The sequence below is a fragment of the Hippoglossus stenolepis genome, chromosome 9 (assembly GCF_022539355.2).
Source record: "Hippoglossus stenolepis isolate QCI-W04-F060 chromosome 9, HSTE1.2, whole genome shotgun sequence".
Taxonomy (NCBI): domain Eukaryota; kingdom Metazoa; phylum Chordata; class Actinopteri; order Pleuronectiformes; family Pleuronectidae; genus Hippoglossus; species Hippoglossus stenolepis.
The window spans coordinates 24,288,558-24,308,749 of record NC_061491.1 but is presented as its reverse complement, the minus strand read 5'-3'; the positions used below and the strand labels follow the sequence as shown (position 1 = coordinate 24,308,749).

The following is a 20,192-nucleotide window of genomic DNA, read 5'->3' as shown; positions in this document are numbered from 1 at the left end:
ATGGCACAGGGGGAATATCTTCTTAAAAACTGCCTGATGCCTATTTCACACTGATTTCACATGAGAGGAATTGACCCCAACAGGCAAAGTGCCACCTGATCCAGATCTGCACCAAAATCGAATGCGTTCTTCCTTGACCCATATCACATCCTTCTACCATGTTTTGTGGTTAATCCGCCCAGTAGTTGACAAATTTGCAAACAAATGCAGAAGAAAACATAACAGCGGAGGTAACAGCTGTCAAATTAATATTACAACGACTCCACACTTCTCTAACTGCTTTACTGTCCCGACCAGACAACGGCAGCTTCACCTGGATGCATCTTAACTGCTACACTATGTTCAGCACCACATATTTATCAGGATTAATTAAGAATATCGGCTTATTGCCCTATTCATGCACAATTAAAGCGAACATCAGTGACAAATGGCCTGTATTTTTCTTTATTTCCCAAAGATCCACAACTACGGTGTATTTATCAATTGCAGCTGTTATTTATTTGTTCTCCTCTGGCCCCAATATGAGGTCGGCAAGGGTACAAAGTACAAATAATTACATTTATTATAAGATGGATGGATATATTATAGGATGGATGTGCTGTGAAAAATCACATCCAAATTGTCATCTTTTCTTTATCCTCTGTGTCACAAATCCCTCGATTTTTCTGTGTTTTTAATCAGTTAAGTGTGTGTGTGTGTGTGTGTGTGTGTGTGTGTGTGTGTGTGTGTGTGTGTGTGTGTGTGTGTGTTTCTCCCTGCTTGTATTTATATTTGAAACCAATTTAATTCACTGCTCATCTTGACCAGAAACAAATACAAATCGTATCACATCTCATAACTTGTGTAATATTTCCTCACTGGGGGGTATCTCAGGATTAGTGTCACATACAGGGACCTTGTGTGAAACCATCTCGAGGTAACACAGCGTCCTTGTACACTTACAGTGAACGTGGCCCGTCCCATCTGTGCAGAGCAGCAGGAGAGCAGGAGCTGCCTCCAGCTGGAGACTGGTGGAGCCATGTGTTAATCTGGCTCCTTCTGCACCACACGGAGCAGGCTGGTGAGGGCCCGGCTCCAGGAAGAGAGAAACAAGCAGCCTTCATTATGACTAAGCTCCGTGATTCTGTTCATCGTGTCCGTTAGACATGAGTGATGGCTGAGAGCAGGAGTCTGAAGCTTTCTGTCCACAGCGTGTGAAGCTGCTGTGTCAGAACCAAACTGTGAAACCCCCCCCCTGCTGGTGTTTGTGTGGCCACTCGCTGCCTCTAATGACACAATGTTTGTGTATTTGTTTTAACACAACAACAGAGCTTCTGCTTTAACTGCTTGAGTCGTAATCACCCATCTCTCCTGCACACTGAGGATCAGTGCTGCAGCCCGAGGGGGTTCAGGCTTTTCAAATGATAGTGAGGTTGAATTTTGCATGTGTCCTGCAGAGCTGCAGAGATTTTGGAGATTGTCGTCCAACGACAGTAAAGTTCATGTCTCAAACTCTCATGTTTTGTCATTTAACTACAGCAAGTGTGAGTTTTATGGGTCCTTTTTTAGCTCAGTCTTCATACTTCAGTGTCACACCATTAGAATCCACAATTAAAGATTAGAGATTTCACTTTCTACCTCTACGCTGTCAATGCAACGTTGTTTGTGGCTTTTCTCAGAAGGAAAAACTACGTTATGATCTCCTGCTTCCTTAACTACGTCATTTTTGGAGCATGTAGGAAACGGGGACAGAGGGCACGGTCATAATTTGATGATACACAGTAGAACCGTGTGATGCATTTTCCTCTCGTCTCTCATTATTCCCCTGTGTAAAGTAACGTAAAGGCAACACTTGCAGTTTTATGGCGGTGTGTGGGCTGGATGCAGGGCTCCTCTGAGACCGGTCTGGGAAGTCTGTGATGATGTGAATGTGATTACTAAGCCGCTGTGTTTCAGGCACACACACTAATGGACGCCTGCGTCTGCTTTGCTCTGCAGCTTTTCGAGCTGCCCACACTCAGGCTGCGAACAGTCTGTCTGTTGTGGGTTCTGACGACGGCTGCTTGTCGATGGATTAGCAACGACGTGATTATAAACGTATTAATAATTCCTCAGTGTTGAAAAATGGAAATGCAAATGCAGAAGACAGACTCCAGGGTTGTTTGTGATATTTTAATGAAGTTGGTGAGAGAAACGAGTCAGAATGTGGATTTGAAATATGATAGTTGATCTGTGCGAGACTTCATCACTATGTTTAACGAGAGAAATCCATTGATTTAACATAGCACTGCATTATAAAACTATCAAACTACTGATGGATGGTTTAATAAAGAGGATTCAAGTTGATGCAGCAGCAGAACTTTTTATTCCATGCATCCTTCCTTCCTTTCTTTTCCCATTACCCACACTCTAATCTCTATTTAACAGATTCCTCATGTGAATATGCAGAATGTGTTGGGGGGGGCGAGGGACAAGAGTTCTGGGGCCTGAAGCCTCCTGATTTCTGCTTTGACCGATCACGTTTGAGCAAAGCTTTGGTTGCCCACAGGGAATCAGTCCTTGTCGAGAATGAAAGTGGTGGAACACATTGAGCAAAATGCATCGGCTCTGGGCTTTTTTATGTATCAGGTACAGCTGTGAATAGAGATGAGCCCAAAATGTCGCTGTTTGTGTGGAGAAACAGTTGAAATGTGATGAAAGAAACTAAACAAAGACAGGGTCTTGGCCCAGATTTCCTTTGTCTACACTGGATCCCCCCAAAATATTGGCCAGTGACGACGAAGGCTAATTGGTCGGCAGACAATAGCCGAGGGGCTTTGAGATTGCCCACAATGCAACTCACCCCCTGTAAGTTCGGTCAGTAATGTGCGTGTGTTTCCGGAGTAGCGGCTAATTTAGCTTTAAATGTCCATCAAGCAGAGATTTACAGAGGCCTGGTAAATTCAATTGTCAGCTTTCAATCAGACGTGGCCATATGTCGTATAGATAGAAATAAGAAACAACGTTTTGTTCAACTGACTGACACTGACTCTCATTCGAGTACTGCACAACTTCTTTTTGGCCAACACAATCCCACACTAAAGTTGTTATTGCCTTTTGTTCATGACCTTCTTTTTTGTGTATTTTAGATCTGGGCCTGTGACAAACATCTTAATCCTGCCTATAAGTGGTTTTTAAACTCTCCGTCCAAAATGTCAAGGACACATCTCTGCACTTTTCTCCACGCTCTCTGGCCTCCGAGCCTCCAGATCATCTGTCAAACATGTCACCGAGTGAGGCGGCGCAGCTGCTGACTTTATCGTGGCTCCTCTTCCTTCACCTTCATATCACTTTCTCCTCAACTGGGTTTGTGGGTCAACTGCAGCTCCTTTTTCTGTCTTCTTTTTTTACAACCGCGAGGAGAATGTGACGAGATCGTTCCAGGTCGACGGGGTCAAGGTCACCGAACGGGCTCAGTTTGTGTTCATCTGGATCGAAGTGATTGACATGATTTTAGATTTCATTTGTGTATGAAGATAAATCACTGGTGGAGAGTTTCAGTTTTTCAATAACAGTAATTTAAGTTCAACAAGTGACCACGCAATATATTGTGCTAATTTATTAATGCATTTTGTAAAAGATAAATATCACATCACACCCATCTTGTCACTGTAGTCGTCCCATGTAACCGTGATCGCGAAAGTTGTGGCCTCAACACTTTGGAATATTCTCCGTACCGATTTGGGTTGTGCAGTATAATTTAAAACCTTTAAAATAAAAACTGTAACAGAATTTAGTCATACCATGTACATTGCATTTTGAGCGTTTTCGTGTGACTTCCTCTTTTCACAGTTTTTTTTATTGCATATATTTATTTTGCATCGATACTTTCATCTCATTTCTGTGAAAGCACTCTGTGACTTTGGTCCAAGAAAATTGCTTTATTAAATAAACTGCACTTACTTACTTACCAAATGGAATACAAATGAGGAAGTGTGCAAATCCAAAAAGACATATTCACATTAGTTATAAAACATACATTAAAGCTTGGTAGAGGAAGAACAAATTGCCTGAAGCTAAGTAACCTCCATAATGGCTTTTCCCTGCCTAAAACCTTTTTGTGGCTGTGCTACAATTTACTTAGACTCTACATTTTCCATTTCCTGTAATAAAAAGTATATTCATGTCAGATTTCTTCAGTTGAAAAGATGAATCCATTTGTCTGATCCGTTCTTCAGCATCAGCCAAATTTTACCCGGCAACACAAACACCCAACCAGCCTCCACGTTCCACCACTAGTGCAACAAGAGAACATCTTCTCCTTGTGTGTGTGTGTGTGTGTGTGTGTGTGTGTGTGTGTGTGTGTGTGTGTGTGTGGGGGGGACGTGATGAGGATCCCTTACATGGGTGCGGTGCAGCACGCCTCATTGTTGTGACATGTGTCAGGCAGGAAGTCCCCAGAGACAGCTGCAGGTGGGTTCACGTGTCAAGTGCCGGCTCTGAGAGGACCTGTGGCGTGTGAGAGGACAAATTCTTCCCTCGTGACCGACGCACTGTTCTGTAAACTCACGTCTGCCAGAAAAGACAGAGAGTCAGTTTCCCGGAGGCCGAAGTGATGAGTCTCTTGCAGACACATTTGTGCACGAGCCAAATTTCTGAGGGATCGTAAAGAAACACACAGACAATTTATGAATTATTAATCTTGTTAATCAAATGAGAAAATTTGAAGAAACCTTCGCCAAGGCTCACTGGTCCCCATATGAAACCACGTTTAAATCCATTAAAGCCAGATTTTCATTTAGACCTGCACCAAATTGCACACACTCGTAAATATCAGTACCCTCAACATGCCTGATTTGTTTGTTTGATCCAGTTATTATTCTCTGAGAAATCAATAAAGGTTTTGAAAAATCTTGCAGTGTTAAAATAGTGATTTAAAAAATCCTGGATCCGCCCCCTGATCCCGATCCACACCAATCGGCATCTTTCCTGACCAATGGTCCTGGAATCTGCATTTATCTTTGCAGATAAAACCCAATATGACCAGTTATGTATAAAATACTTGTTTATTTTCTATATTATCGTCAAGTTCCATATCTTGGTTGTATTTGTGTGTTTTTTTTATATTTATAGTTATTTATATAAAACATTTTATGGTTAAACTGTAGAATATCAAACCTCAATGACCTTTTTTGTCTTGAAGGTTCGATAATGACATCTTTTGTGATATAATTATTATTATTGTATTGTTATCAAAAGGTTTTTACTCCCTAATATCAGTGACAGACATCTTCCCCCATAAATCAGTTCAACTGTATATTTCAGGGTGTGTTGGTATTCACCAGCTGTTACCAAGAAATAGATCTGATGCATCTGCTCCATAAGTCATTAAAATAACCGTCCTCTATTTCTAGATGTTAAATTTATGAGGTGAAAATAAAAAGACAATTATGAAGCTGTTAAACGATGAATGAAAAGTGGTGTTTGATTCTAAATGTTTGTACTTTTGCATCCAGACTTCAGATGTCACTTATTTCACTCTTTATTGGAACCAGCTGTAGAAATGTCTGTTACTCTCCACCACTGGCTCCTGTTCACACTACACAGTATATTTGGCCCCTGTGTCAATTTTGATGTATTACTTTTAGAACGACTATTTTACTTTACTTTACTCTCACGTCGCTTGCTGCTCAGTTCCTTTGTTTTTCAATGCCCACTCTATCTAGCGATGCCAAGATGATTCCAGATCACGACAGCCCCCATTACTTACTTTGGTTTCTGAGTCGTAGTATTTTATATTGTAGTTATTACAACAAAAGGCTCCTTCAGCACCATCCACCACAGAATTAGACAACTGCTCCCAACTGTTTACATGAATAACTTGCTCATGGTCCAGACGATAGCCTGCAGGTTTTTTTTTTCATCTTCACATTCTTCATAAACCCTTGACCTCCTGAATATTTGTGATTTTACAAGCAAATGGCTCAAGTGGCCCCGGGCGGGCGGCTCCGGCCGAGCTGCCAAGGTCGCAAAGGGCCCGAATAAGAGCGGCCAGCCGGGCGATTGGGTCTCACGCACTAAATCCTGACTCTGAGGGTGTTTGAGGACATTTCATGGGAACAAACTTTAATCATCACAGTGGAGCCTCAGGGGGAAACTCAACTACACCTGACTTTGTACTGCAACACCTCAGAGCTGTTGGATTTACTCTGAAGGGCCCTGTCCTCCTGTTCTGCTCCAACTGGTCTGTCTGTTCTATCTATCTATCTATCTATCTATCTATCTATCTATCTATCTATCTATCCATCCATCTATCTATCTATCTATACATCCATTGGACGGTTTCTGTTGGTCAGCGATATAAATACGGACGTTCTGAAGCAGAGGAAGTGTGAGAGGAATGAAGGAATGAAGGAATGAAAGAAGGGATGGAATGGATGAGTGATTTTGGGGAAGGGGGCTGACAGGGTCAGGTCAGACAGAAATGGAAACCTGGACCCTGTGGTGAAAAGGTGAAGACACATCCTCAGTATAACAGCAGGGAAACCCCTTTACCTAAAAAGCACATGGAGAATGATTGTATTGTCTTCATCACTATATTTCAGGTGCTGATAAAAAAACAAGACTGACATTTATGTAAAAGCTGCAGAAAATCAAAACATTTTACAAGGTAAATAATAGAATAGAAACCTTCATTGTCATTGTATCATTAGAATACAATGGAATCAAAAAACATAGACACATGCAGCCACATACAGTGCCTGGTATCCCTCTTTTTTAGTATAACCCAGATAAATTATTTTGAGTTATTGACCAACACAAAGCATCATGAAGTGAATATAATGTACATTTAAAATAAAAATTGAAAAGGTGCATATATTCCCCGAAACCTACAAGATCGTATGATTCTCACTTTGCATCATAATTAAAGTCACTGTTCAATTACGTATATACTGTCTGTGACGACTCAAGTTTGTTGAATCATTACTGAACAAACAGCATCATGAAGAGGCTACAGGTCAGGATTTGTAAAAGGTTTGAACCTCGAAATCATGAAGACCACGACCCAAGCACAGAGTTGTGCAATCAGCTGGATGTCCACAGCATATATGTAAGAAGAAAGCTTGTAATGGTTAGGACGAAACATGGTATACCAGAACTTAATGCAAAAGTGCTGCCCCACATCCCAGTAAGGTGCATGCTGGGGAGCTGCGAATAGGATGATGGCCAAAACCTATGTCTAAAGATGGCAACAGACCAACAAGAGTAGGTTTATAGAAATGTCTAACACACTCAGATCCAGTTTCACATGACTGATTTCTGACCTCATCAGAGCGACCATGTGTAATTGTTATTGCAACGATGTAACTTTCTCATGTTTTCTATGCTGTTTGTTCAACGGGTTTATTAGTCATCTATATGGAAAAAGTCGGAAGGCGTAGGTGAATAAATTCCATATCCATACATACATGCACATGATCACTGAAAAGTCTCCAAATAGCCTAAAAGTCTTAAAAATGCATAACAGTGTAAAATAAGAGTAAAATCATAGAGTTGTACTGTTTGTTTCGTGTGTTGGTTCAGAGTTTGAATGACAGGTGACTTTTTTTGTACATGGACATAAAGGGAGGAAGGACGGCCTGCTCCTCTTGACCCACCACGACACACAGCGGCCTTCGCTCGGTCTAAATTCTACACCAGTGACTCAGAGGCCACTGACGGCGTCTGAGCCTCAACTGGACATTCACACCTCCAAGGGTAAAGGAGTCTCTGGTTTCAGGCTGAGGAGAAGGTGGGATGATGCACTGAATCATAAAGTTTTTGGGGGAGGTTGGAGGGGGGGCGGTGATGCTGAGGGGAGGAGTACGATGCCAGAGCAGAACACTGAGAGAGTTGGGAGCAGAGCAGCAGTGTGAGACGTGCCCCCCCGCTCACAGGAAGGTGCTGCACTGAGGCCGAAGCACAAATCTTTGTCTTTGACTCTGAGACGAGTGCAGATAAAACATGGGAGTGTACAATGAACAAGGGTAAGAACCTAAATCTTCTGTTACAGAATATTTAACAGAGGGAAATGTTGACTTGAGGCTTGTTTTGCATAATTTAAATCAATAAATCCAATTTATGCTTTTTAAAATGTAATTCCTTATTCAGGATAAGATATATAAATTGTACATTGTGAATAAATCTAAAATTAAACATATAGTTGAGAAATTCAGCTTTAAGGAAAGTTATGACTGAGATATGTCTCCAACTTGCTCACGTCTATTTAATTTGTTTGTTTGTCTGTGTGTTGCAGAGAGGCCCTCGAGGCCCCAGAGCCCCAGCACATGCAGATCAAAGGGAGTAAGGGAGGGCCCCCCCTCCGCAGTCGCCCCAGCAAATCTCCGCCCAAAGACGCCGCAGATAATGTGATGTTCATGGGTCAGTTTGTACAAAGAGTTTCTGATTTAAAAAATGTTTTTACTTCATGGTGCAACATGAGATCTTACATTATAAAGAGTGACATTAGAAACTAAAACAGAAGCAGGGACCATTTTAATCTAAATGTTCTAATGATTTTAAAGAGGCATTCGACAGTTTTTAATCTTTTCAATGCAGAGTGTGGATAAGGGATAGTTCTTCTGTCGCTTCAAAAATAATCTGATGACGTCATTCTCTTAGTTCGGATTAAATTTACAGAAAGTCTGAGAGAAATGTATCTTGGGAAATTATAATACAATAAAAATTTGGCTTTTAAAAGGAAATTAAAGACATATATTACATAGAGAATAAAAGGTTAATACATGTATAAAATGAGAATTATAAATGTGAAAGCAACATTGCAGTTTTTGGGGTTTTTCTTTAATATGTTTTATACCTTTCAGTCGACTTTCCATCTTATTAGGTTTCTTTTCATTTTGAGCTCACCTCCATCACACCTCGTCTTCCAAGGACCAGTCAGAAAAGTCAGAAACTCCTGGATTTATGCCTGAATTTGCCTCCTCAACTGTTTCTCATGCATTTAGAGAATCAGAAAAAATAAGATATGATTCTGAGACATTTGTCTAAATGTCTTTTTCCAGGTGCAAAGAAAGCGATTTACCTGGTGTTCACCACAAGTAGAAAAGAAGTGTTGATTGATCATCGTCATGAAGTAACGTGTGCCCTGTTTTGTTCTGGTAGTCGGGGGATGGACCCAAGATGATCCGTCCTGCTTGGTCGAGCAGTTCTGTCCCGAGTACAACGAGTGGAGATCAGCAGCACGTATGGTCAACAGCCGTGGATCTGTGGCTGTGTGCTCCCTGGAAGGAAAGATCTACGCTGTGGGTGGAGAGGATAAAATCAGATGTCACAGCAGTGTGGAGAGGTGAGAGACAGTTCAGCTTCAAACACATCTTTCACTCACATTTCTGTGTCTTAATTTGGTAAATAATTATTACTCACACTTCAAATATAACATTTTATTATCACCGTAAGCTCTTCAAGGCTGTAAGAACCTTGCATCATCATGTTTTCCTTTTTTTGTCACACGCTCTTTTGAATTTCACGTCCCAGTTGAATTCAAACATCAAACTGCTGAGTCTCTGTGTTGTTGTAATTGGAAATCGTTTATTTTGGTCCGTGTTTATTTCCTGGTATAAGCTGATTTAAACTCACATAATTATCCATTCCTGTGCCACACACTATTTTCCACAGTCATGGGTATATGTGAGTAAGTGGTGATGGTTTGAAATACCAATCAGCTATTGAATAGTTACATAAGAGCTGCTTGGATCTGACAGCATTCATCTGTGGAGGAGGAAGTCATGTAAACGTTTTCTTGTCTCCAACAAGATAACAGCAACACAATAGAACATAGAACATAAAGGGCACAAAACATATAGATCCGATTTACAAGGCCAAAAAGGTTGCAGCTGTATCCATCCATCATCTTTACCATTTAAATCCTTTGAGCGTTGGGACCCTGGAGACAAATAACCACTCACACTCATATTCACGCCAAGATCCCTTTTTATTTGTTGTTGTAGTTCACATCTTTGAACACTAGAGGTCAGCATCAAAACAGAAATAAGATGTAGACCTTTTGACATTATAACTAAATCTCAATCATTATATTTATGAGGTATGCCCAAACTACTAAATCCTCATTTTACAGGATTTCTACACACACACACCCACACACACACCCACACCCCCGTTGCCCATTCTCCCACTTCCTCTGCTCCTCTTTATCTGACGTCTCGGAGGAACTGGCTCTGGCCCCAGTTCCCACAGTCACTCCTTCTCCAGCCCGTTCACCCCTTAATGATCGTCCCCGGCTGCCTGCAGACACTGACCTGAAGTTAAGGGTCTGAACCAGCCAGCTCTCATTTGGGTTACTGGAGTGCACCTATTCTCTGAGGGACGCTTTCAGCCCTTGTGACTTTTTAGGATGAATTTTTGACGTGTCAGGCAAAACAAATGACCAATTATATAGAAGAGATGGTTTTTGTTGTTGTTGTTTTTGTTCGTTTTTTACATCTAATTGCCTTGAGCTGGGAGGTAAACAATGACCTTCAAGCAGTGAGGAAACAATCTGCCAGAAGTTTACACAACTCAAATACTTTCTCTCAGTGTGAATGTTTACAGTATGTAAAACACTTGAGAAATATGTGTTTTCTATGTTTGACTTGACGCTGATTTCACCGTCCAGCAGAACTTTGACATCCCCTCTCCTCGACCCACAGGTACAGCCCAGACACAGACAGCTGGAGTACAGATGTAGCACCCTTGAGCAGCCCCCGCAGCGGCGTGTGTCTGGTGGCGATGGACGGATACCTGTTTGCTATTGGAGGACATGATGGCATAACGGCTATGAGCACCGTGGAGAGGTAGAATGGCATGAGTCCTGCTGAAGATCTCACAAAATTACCTGTTCGTCTTCGTAATCACTGGAAACAAAAAGGAACGTGTTCAAGACGTCTCATCCAGATTGAATGTCACTTTTAACAATCTCATAAAATGGACTGAATTTATATCGTACTTTCCCCGTTTCACCAACGACCCAGAGCGTTTAATAGTGAAAGTCAAATTTACCCATTCACACACAAACCATCTATACACTGCGGTTTATCTGTCACACTAAATATATACACTGCGGTTTATCTATCACACACCATCTATACACACTGCGGACACAGCTGTTAGAGGCAATTTTGGTTCAATATCTTGGCCAAGGACACTTTGGATTGCAGCTTAAAGGATCCGGGGATCGAACCAAAAAGAAAATCTCTCCGTCAATAGTTTTCTCTTTTTGAAAAGAAGAAAAACATGTTCACAACAGAAATTCAATTTCTCCAATTCCACCTAGTTCTGTTTTCAGCTTTGTGTCATTTGAGGAAACGTCCTTGTTTGTGTCATACACGACAAAATACCTCCTTTAAAAAATACCCATGATAATAAAGTGGAACCAGTAGCCTGCGTCTGCTCTGTACATCTCAATGTTAATTCCCCAACACCTCACATCACTTTGAAAGCAGTCTGACTCAGAGGAAGCAAAAAATAAATAATGAATTTGTGTTATGCAAACACTAATGATTGACAGCCCGCTTGTCAAACTGGTCGTGCTCACCTTTGTGTCGTTGCTCCAGGTTTGATCCCCAAATGAACGCGTGGAGCAAACAGGCCCCGATGCTGAGCAGACGAGCCGGAGCAGCGGCTGCCGTGCTGGACGGTCACCTGTATGTGATCGGGGGGAATGATGGAGACATGGCTCTGAGCTCAGGTGAGAGACGAGATCGGACATAACAGACGTAAAAGTGTCCACAAATGTGAGGGGCGGTGGCCAGAAGGTCGGTGGTTCAATTCCTGGCTCTTCCAGTCCATACGAACCCCAAATTGTCTGTGAATGGGTGAATGGGGCTTGTTGTTTAAAACAGTTTGGGTTGTCATTAAAACTAGGGAAGCACGATATATATACGGTCAATTTAAAGACGTTATCAATCAACTGGTTAGTCCATAGAAAATAAGAAAATAGAAAAAAACACCTATCACAAATGTTCAGTTCTCAATTCGAGGTCTTAAAAGTGCTGTTTTGTCTGAGTATTAACAGTTCAAATCTAAATTTATTCAAACGACAAAGCTATAAAAACAGAAAAATCCAAATAATCGTCACACTTCAGAAGCTGGTATCAACAAATGTCTGACTAAAAGTTCCGGCGCTTCTCTAAAATCCCCATTGCGACGATATAAAGTTTAATTACATGCACTTAAATTTAATAGTCTGCCAGTGCTTGTTCAGTTTTTATGTGTTAATGTGACTTGCTAGAAGTGGCAGAAATTATCCAGAGCACATTTTCAAAAGAAGAACCAGTAGAGGTTTCAGAAGTGCTCCACCAACTATTCCCTTACATCCAATCGAGCTTCACCAAATGCTACACACTCATAGCAGTTGCCTAAATGTGCCTGGGTTTTCCAATCGAGACCCATGAATTATTCACTGGGAAAACAGTGAAAATGGCAAAAAACAAACCTGATCTCACAATGTTAAAGAAATAGACAAAAATATCCTTCCACCAAGTTTTGGGGTGACACGTCTGACTGACAAACATACGATTAAAACAAAACAAAAAGCTTCTCGGCAGAGGTACTGATAAGCCGGCAATCCCGGTTATAATTTATTAATTTAGGAATTCATGCTCACAAATAGCTCAATAAGTTACTATGTTAAATGACTTGTTCCCACCATTACTTATAATGAATAATCTCAGGCCTTAAGTCACACATTACAACAAGCTTCACCTTATATTTTCTGCCAGTGTCCCACACACACGTCTAACTGTAGTTGTGAGGGCATTCATTGACATAATGCATTCTCTAGCCAAAATTGGCCCTCATAACTATAGATAGACATGCGCGCACACACACACACACACACACACACACACACACACACACACACACACACACACACACACACACACACACACACACACACACACACACACACACACACACACACACACACACACACAAATTCTTGTCCCCTTGACCTTGCCAAAGATAAACAAGGGTTATGTTTTGCCATCACTTGTCACTGACGACTATTTCAGTCTGTGAGAAATGCACGTCAGTAAAATTCCCACAACCTTTTTTTGTTCAAGTGCTCGCAAAAATGGTTGGGAATCCCGGTATTTCATCATTTTAAAAAGACCTCAATTTAAAAAGTAAATATATATGAATATCACTGGGATTCTGCTTTCAGACAGACTTTTCTAACTTTCTAAGTACAGCTAAAGTTGTATTAGATCAATAAATCCTGTATAGTTTTGTATATAAATATAAGCTCTGGTTGTCTGTGAGGTACTGTTACTCATGCAGTGTGTATAGTTGTGTATTATATGGTATATATGGCCTCATCTGGCTTCTGCTATCCTCTAAATGTTCCCCAGTGGAGCGGTACAGTCCGGTAGATGGTACCTGGTCGATATGCGCCCACATGCGGAGTCCCAGGGAGAACGCCGGATGCACCGTGTACCTGGGACACATCTACGTGTCCGGGGGCAAAGACGAGCTCAGCCTGGAGCTGTGTGAAGCCGAGAGGTTCCACCCCGACACCATGAGGTGGTCCCCGGTGAAATGCATGAGGAGCAAGAGGGACAGCGTGAGTAATGGCTGAGATCAGAAGTCAGGGATCCACGCTGATTTAATATCCAGGGTATATTTACATGCAAATAGCTAAAACAGGAAAGAGAGAGAGGAGAGAAGGGACTGAGGCAAGGGTGTTGTTTTTGTTGGTATATTTTGAATAATTTAAAGGTTTGACCCGATGATGCACAAGGTCACAGTTATTGTTTATTTATTTACCCTGAGGGGCACATGGGTGTCTGTAGTACCAAACATTTCATCACAATCCATTCATCACTTATTCACTCACAGTGATGCCAGAGGAGAATCTTTTTAGGTGTCATCCTGGATAAGTGAAAGTGAAGTTTTTGCCCTGCTGGTGGCGCCAAATAAAAAATCCACGATGAATATCAACTGTTTCTTAAGCTCTTTCAATTTGGACCAGTACAGTAAATCAACATTTCCAACCACATTGATCCATGTTGAAAGTACATGATGATACTCTGTACTAGTTTCACTCGATAAGAAAACCCCTGGGATGGTTTGCAAAATAGTAAAAACAACAAATCTATTTCATTAAACCCACATATTGTAATGATTTAAACTAACCTGTTGATACTTTTTATTTTTCTTGTACCTGTGTTATGTGCTTCAGATGTCCCTGGTTGTGTTCAACGGGTCCCTGCTGGCTGTGGGAGGCTCTGACGGTGTCACCAATCTGAAAACAATAGAAGTTTACAGCCATGAAACCAACTCGTGGAGGTAAAACCAAAATAAACTCATCAATCACCCAAAGAATTAACAGTTTCTTATAGTGTGGTTTGCAGGAAACATAGACGCTTTCAAAAAAAGGTTGGAGTGTCGCTTTAAAAAAAGGTTATGAATTATGTCAATGTTGTGTATAATGACTTAGCAATTTAGCCAGAACGTCAATTTACAGCTTTCCTGCCTCAAAGGAAGTAAATGAAACCTTGGAAGTCAAACGTAAACATTTTCTACACATGTCCCCACTTTAGTTGATTCCATCGGTCTGTGCAAGGAAAGTGTGGGAACAATCTGTGTCTCCAAACCCTCTGATGCACTATTAGAAAAATACTCTCCTGCAAGGAAGTAGAGCTGTAAATTGATGTCAGAAAGTGAGGAGGGAAAAGAGAGAGGTCAGGGGTTCATGCTACAGCGAGATAATGACCCAGAGGAGCAGCACAGGCGCCACACTGAAACCCCATGAAGCCGGTTTAAGATTAACTATAAAGAAATTGGAAGAAAAGCAAGAAGCGCAAATAACATTTGTGGGATTTTCTGCAGCAGTGATTAACTTTTCCAAAAAATGTTTTATTCCCATTGTAGGAAGAGAAAGTGTTAGAAATGAATCCAAAATTTGATTTGACAGGATTCCATTAATCCCATCAAATCAAATCCTTATCATTTATTCATTCAGTGCTTTATATCAGACACGCTTCGACATTACACTATTTAATCTTCAGAAACAACTGGAGATACTACATCCAGTATTTTAGCAACAGGTTCTGCCCCAGTTTTTTTAACAGCAGGTTAACTAAGTCAGGGTGAGTTCAATCATAAATAATTGTTGTCTACACTTGGATTGTGAACACTTATGGGGAAGTAAAAAGTTTTAATTATTCACAAGTATTTCAATTATTTACAATATTAGTGTGAAATCATATTGGATGCAGTGTGGTGCCGAAAAAAGTGCTGACTCATGAAACATTTTCTTCAAAAAAGTGTCATCCAATGTAATCGCTCCCGCTCATTAAAATATAAATGTAATACTTAGTCTAATTAATGTCGTACGTATCTTTTCCGTTATGATACAGCTGTCAAATGGATTTCAAGGTTTGCAACAGAAAAAGCCTAATTTGTGTAAAGACAGTCTGCTGCTTACAGCCAGACAAATACACAGACAAATACACAGTCACTTTGTGATTCATGCACCAAGCTGTACGTACTGTATGTATTTTATATATTATATATGCCTTCGGGCTGCTTGCTAAATCGGAGTGCTTCACTGGGTCTCGCTGTCTCCATCTGTTTTTAGACACTTTGGAAGCATGAAGAGCAAGCATCCAGGAGGCAGAGTGGCTGTTCTGTGCTGATACTCCGCAAACGCTCCTGTTACGTCAACAGGACAGAGGTGTTGGAGAGAGAGAGAGTCTAATGGATGTATACGCCGCCGGTGTCCAGGACACATTGTGAAACGTTTCCAGTATAAAGCAGCATAATGACTGAATAATTAAAGAGTTCAGTCCAAAATGAGACATCCCTGCATTAGCCGGAGAGCTGGCATCTGCGGCTCAGGAAACGACTGTGGGCACTGAGGTGAAGTTTATTATAGACTAACAGGTTACCATTTTCTGTTGTGTGTCTTTGTTATGTATCTACATTATAAGACAGATTTCTTCTATAGAGATGAACCAGTGGAAAATACAGTTCTGGTGCATTCCCCCATGAGAACAGAGCAAATTTGGGACTTGCAGCCTTTCAAACACAGACTGACATTTTATTAGACAAAGATAATCAGTGTGAAATTAAGAAAAGGGATCCTGGGGTTTAAAGACAGAGGTTCTCATTTATTTTCTCAGTCAGGGACCCACTCATGTATTTCTCCCTTGGAATAATACGATATAGCCAATATTTTTTAACAGTTACGAGACAGAACAAGGCAAGATATTAATGTAAATGAAATATATTAAACATGTATTGAAAATATTTGCATTGTGTCAACACAGAATACCCAAATATCATGATAATTTTAAATGTGGAAATTCTTCATGGACTGTCACGGACCCCTGTTTGAGAACCACATGTGTGCCAATTGTATATTTTTTATTTTATTGTATACGATACACGATTGTTTATACTATTGTGTAGTGATGCAAAGAGATGAAATGAAGAGTAAAGACGGATTTAATGCAGGTTTTTGGGTGAAAGAAAGTTCAGGATTTGGATGCCAGAATGATTATTATAGGAAAGTAGTGATTTAACCTTGGTATATTGTACAAGGAGGCTTTGAAGATGGACGACTTGGGAGGCTGTTGGAAGTGCAACCAGTGTACTGAGTGTTTTAAAGTACATAGAGATATATGTAACAGATGGGTTTTATATGAAATTGCTCCAGTAAGTTTGAGATGTTTGACTCTTTCATTTATTTCTTTGTCTTTGAAATGTCCATCCTAACCATATATGACACATTTTGCGTGTGAATCAGTTTCTGTGACTTCCTGCCACCATACTGGAAATTACCCTTGACTGAGACTATGCAACAAATCATTTATCTAAAGTAAACATTCACAAAATGGATTTTCAAATAAAAAATCTGCCAGATCGAGTTGCGGTGAAATAGAAAGACAGAGAGCAATCTGTGGGAATAAAGATCCTGAGCGAGATAAGGAGACAAGCCGGTGAGTGAGATGCGACTGCTGGCATGGGAAAACATAGAAGTAGCTTGTGTGGGCTTTAAAGCGATGACGCTCAGAGCTCTTCCCCCTGGAGAGTTATGGGCTGAATTGTGGGGAGGCTGAGCGCAAGGAACGCACACACACAGAGCAACGCTGAGCATCGCTGAGCAACGCTGAGCAACACAGAGCTTTATTCTCCTGCGGACGCGCACACACGAGTCGGCGGCATCTCCTCCAACCGTGCCTCTGTGAGCACATCACAGCATGAATATTTATTTCAATTTGAGAGGGACAGTTAAGAGGCCATTAGCAGAGGACAGAACTGTTGCAGGTATGTTTGAACAGAAAAAAAACTAAAAATATGTGTTGTCTCGTGAGATATTGTGATTTGTAGAAGTTGTCAAGACTTGGCATGCTGTGTGTAACCCTCCCTTCCCTGGTGTTGGATTTTTAGGGAATTGTGGGAAGGACGTAATAAATAACTTATGATTTAAGCTGCTGTTGTGGTCTGATTCCAGCGCAACAGTGTACAGGCTATTCAAAGCCTGTATGCGACAGAGGCATGGTTTTGGTGACTGGTATTAGAGTGGTACAGCAATATATTCCTTCATTGTTACGGACATGCAGCAGGAAAGCAAAGTTACTCTTTCTACATCTGATGAGGACACAGACACATGACTGACACTGGAATTTCCCCCTTAGACTTTTGCTTATGAAACATACGGAGTCTGCATTTCATTCATTTCATAAAACCACCGTCTTGCAATGTAGAAATCACAGACGCAGAATCATAGTTAGTTAGATAGTAGAGATATTTTCTTTCTATATTTTCTCATGCAATGTTTTTATTGGTTTCTCAATAGTTGCTTTATTGGGACTGCTTGTTTTATTACTGTGAACGATCTGCCATGGTTTATTGTGCTACGATTTTATACTGATTCTATGGCTCAAAGCTAAATTGGAGTGGTTGTAGCTTCACTCATCATCTACTCACCACTGTGCCGGTGGATGCAGTGGGTGAAGTGTTCGAGTCCACACGACACTTTTGGAGTCTCGGGGGTAAACAGCCTTGCAGCCAAATCCAATGCAATCGAAGTAACTGGTGACATAAAAACAGAAACTGCTCCTGTGGTGTCGTCCAAGTGTCCGTAAGCCCCGACATTCAAATTCAACTCGAAACAGCCTCATTTACTCCATGTTTTTAGCCTAAATGTTCGCTGATATCGTCCTAGTTACTGCTGCCGTTCTCACAAGAGCTCGTGAGAGCAAGAGCAGCTCTTTGGAGACTGTGGAGAGAAAAAGACCTCCCTCATTAACTGGAGGAAATCAGTGTGGGGGCGGCCGTCTGCCTCGACCGGTCGGGGTGAGCGGAGAAAGATGGAGACAAGAGGAGATGTGGGTGTAAAAGAGGAGAGAGAAGAGAGAGAGAAGAGAGAGAGAGAGAGAGAGAGAGAGAGACCAGGAACAGACTGGTTGTTATAATGAAAATAATAATCTTCAGTTGTACCTTAGCGTCATCAGGTGTTTCGGCGTTTTAATCGGAATAACGTTAAAAGCCGAACCTGAGGTTACGCTAAGGCTAAAGGTAAATCTGTAATTATTGTATGAAAGGTAGTTTATTATTATTACTACTACTACTACTACTAGATACAGTCTATGATCAGGCTTCATTTTGAGGTAGAAGGCGAAGCTCCCTGTAGGTGAGTTCAGGTTGTGGAATGGACGCCTTCCTCCTCCTCCTCCTCTTCCTCCTCCTCCTCCTCCCCAGAACAGCTGGAGACAGATGCGGAGCCAAGTGGCATCGAGTTTTATCTTCCTCCGCCACGCGATGTAGTTCGCCAGCGGTGGCGGAAACAAAGTTGTTGCTAGGCGACAGTGAAGTCAGGCGTCGCGCACTGATATTCAAATTAACTGTCAGGTGTGCGATAAATTACAAACCGCGCTGGAGGCGTGTCAGCCAATCAGAGCCGAGGACCGGGACTCGCTCCTTCTTCTTCTCTCCTAGACTTTTAACAAGCTAACATGCTAACATGCTAGCAGCGGAGGAGCTAACTATGTTCGGAGGCTCCTGTGCGGACTGAGCCGATTTAAGCTAACTCCTGCAGGAGCCCCGTTAGCCACAGGATCGCTCCACGCCTCCTCCTCCCCCCCCCGCCCCGCTGCGAGTCACACGTGATGACGGAGCTGCTGTCGCGGGGACGCGGTGTTGATGAAGATGATGATGATGATGATGATGTTGGGAAACGTCCTCTGGCTCACGGGCGGTGCTGTGTGAACATTGTCCGGAGGTCCTCGGAGCCGAGCGCGTGTTAACGATGATGGGACCCCGGTCGTTGACGGGAGCAGAGCCAGGTAACCGAAGTGCGAGAGGAGTCCTCAGGGAGGGGAGAGGGATGGGGGGGGGGGCACTTTACTCCGGTTTTAAACTTTATATACTTCAGCCTGTGCATTGGAAGATCTTATGGAAGGTAGCTGCCATTCAAACTTACAGGAATTCACGTTTGTGTCGCTCTGAAAGTGAAGTTTAAAATTGGGGAACTTCAATGTTTACTCACTTAAATACCTTAACATCAATGTTTAGTTTTGCGATGGTGCTCAAATGGGATTTAATTGCAAACTTCCAGTTCACGTGCATTGCTTTCAGTTGTATTTATCTGCGCGGTGCCCCCCTGTGGATTGATCTAATTTGAATTGCAGATGTGTTGAATGGGTTAATGAGTGATAATGAAACTGTCAGATCTGGAGAGACAACGCTGTAGACCATGACTCTGCAGCCTGTGTTATACATGTGAATCCTCTCTGCAGGCTTTGTCTTAGTATCAAAGTTTTATTTGAACACGGTGAAGTGTTTCGGAGACAAATACTTTGACCCAACGAGACCCTGTCGGTGCTCAGAGGACATGTTCTGATTGTCAGATCACAGATCGTCATGTTTAAGATATTGCGATGGTACCAGGTCTCTGCATTGTCAGGTTCTGCAAAGGCAACATCCACATTGGGCAGCTTTGTAATAAGTTTGAAGAAAAGTGTTGATTCACAGTCATTATTATTATTATTATTGGGCTTTTTTCCCCCCGGTTCATTTTGATCTAACCACATTGGGTTCTCTCAATCACTCAGAGTTGCATTTTAGATTTGTCCTGCCTGCATTTGTCCTCACTTCCTCTGTCTCCTTTGGTCTGAATCTTTGGTATTTTCTCCATTAAATGGAGACAGTATCCTACAGGGAGCATC

General features: G+C 41.7%; 2 protein-coding genes across 10 annotated transcripts in view; both read left to right on the top strand.

Moving 5' to 3' along the window:
• The first annotated feature begins 7,672 nt into the window (after positions 1 to 7,672).
• Positions 7,673 to 17,452, top strand: si:ch73-29c22.1 (kelch-like protein 20). Its single transcript, XM_047341234.1, has 8 exons — positions 7,673 to 7,985; positions 8,255 to 8,379; positions 9,121 to 9,304; positions 10,665 to 10,808; positions 11,568 to 11,701; positions 13,368 to 13,579; positions 14,198 to 14,304; positions 15,599 to 17,452. Exons 1-8 carry the CDS (start codon positions 7,963 to 7,965, stop codon positions 15,654 to 15,656), a joined length of 987 nt encoding a protein of 328 aa, XP_047197190.1. The 5' UTR covers positions 7,673 to 7,962; the 3' UTR covers positions 15,657 to 17,452.
• Positions 17,453 to 18,772: 1,320 nt separating this feature from the next.
• Positions 18,773 to 20,192, top strand: part of kcnt1b (potassium sodium-activated channel subfamily T member 1b) — a 64,719-nt gene continuing 63,299 nt past the window's right edge. For 4 of the 9 annotated variants that reach the window (XM_047341230.1, XM_047341224.1, XM_047341229.1 and 1 more), the window contains exon 1: positions 18,773 to 19,310. In XM_047341230.1, coding sequence (XP_047197186.1) covers positions 19,274 to 19,310 — 37 coding nt within the window. In that variant the 5' untranslated portion in view covers positions 18,773 to 19,273. The remainder of the gene's footprint in view (positions 19,311 to 20,192) is intronic. The other 5 variants (XM_047341231.1, XM_047341223.1, XM_047341227.1 and 2 more) reach the window with 3 other exon arrangements.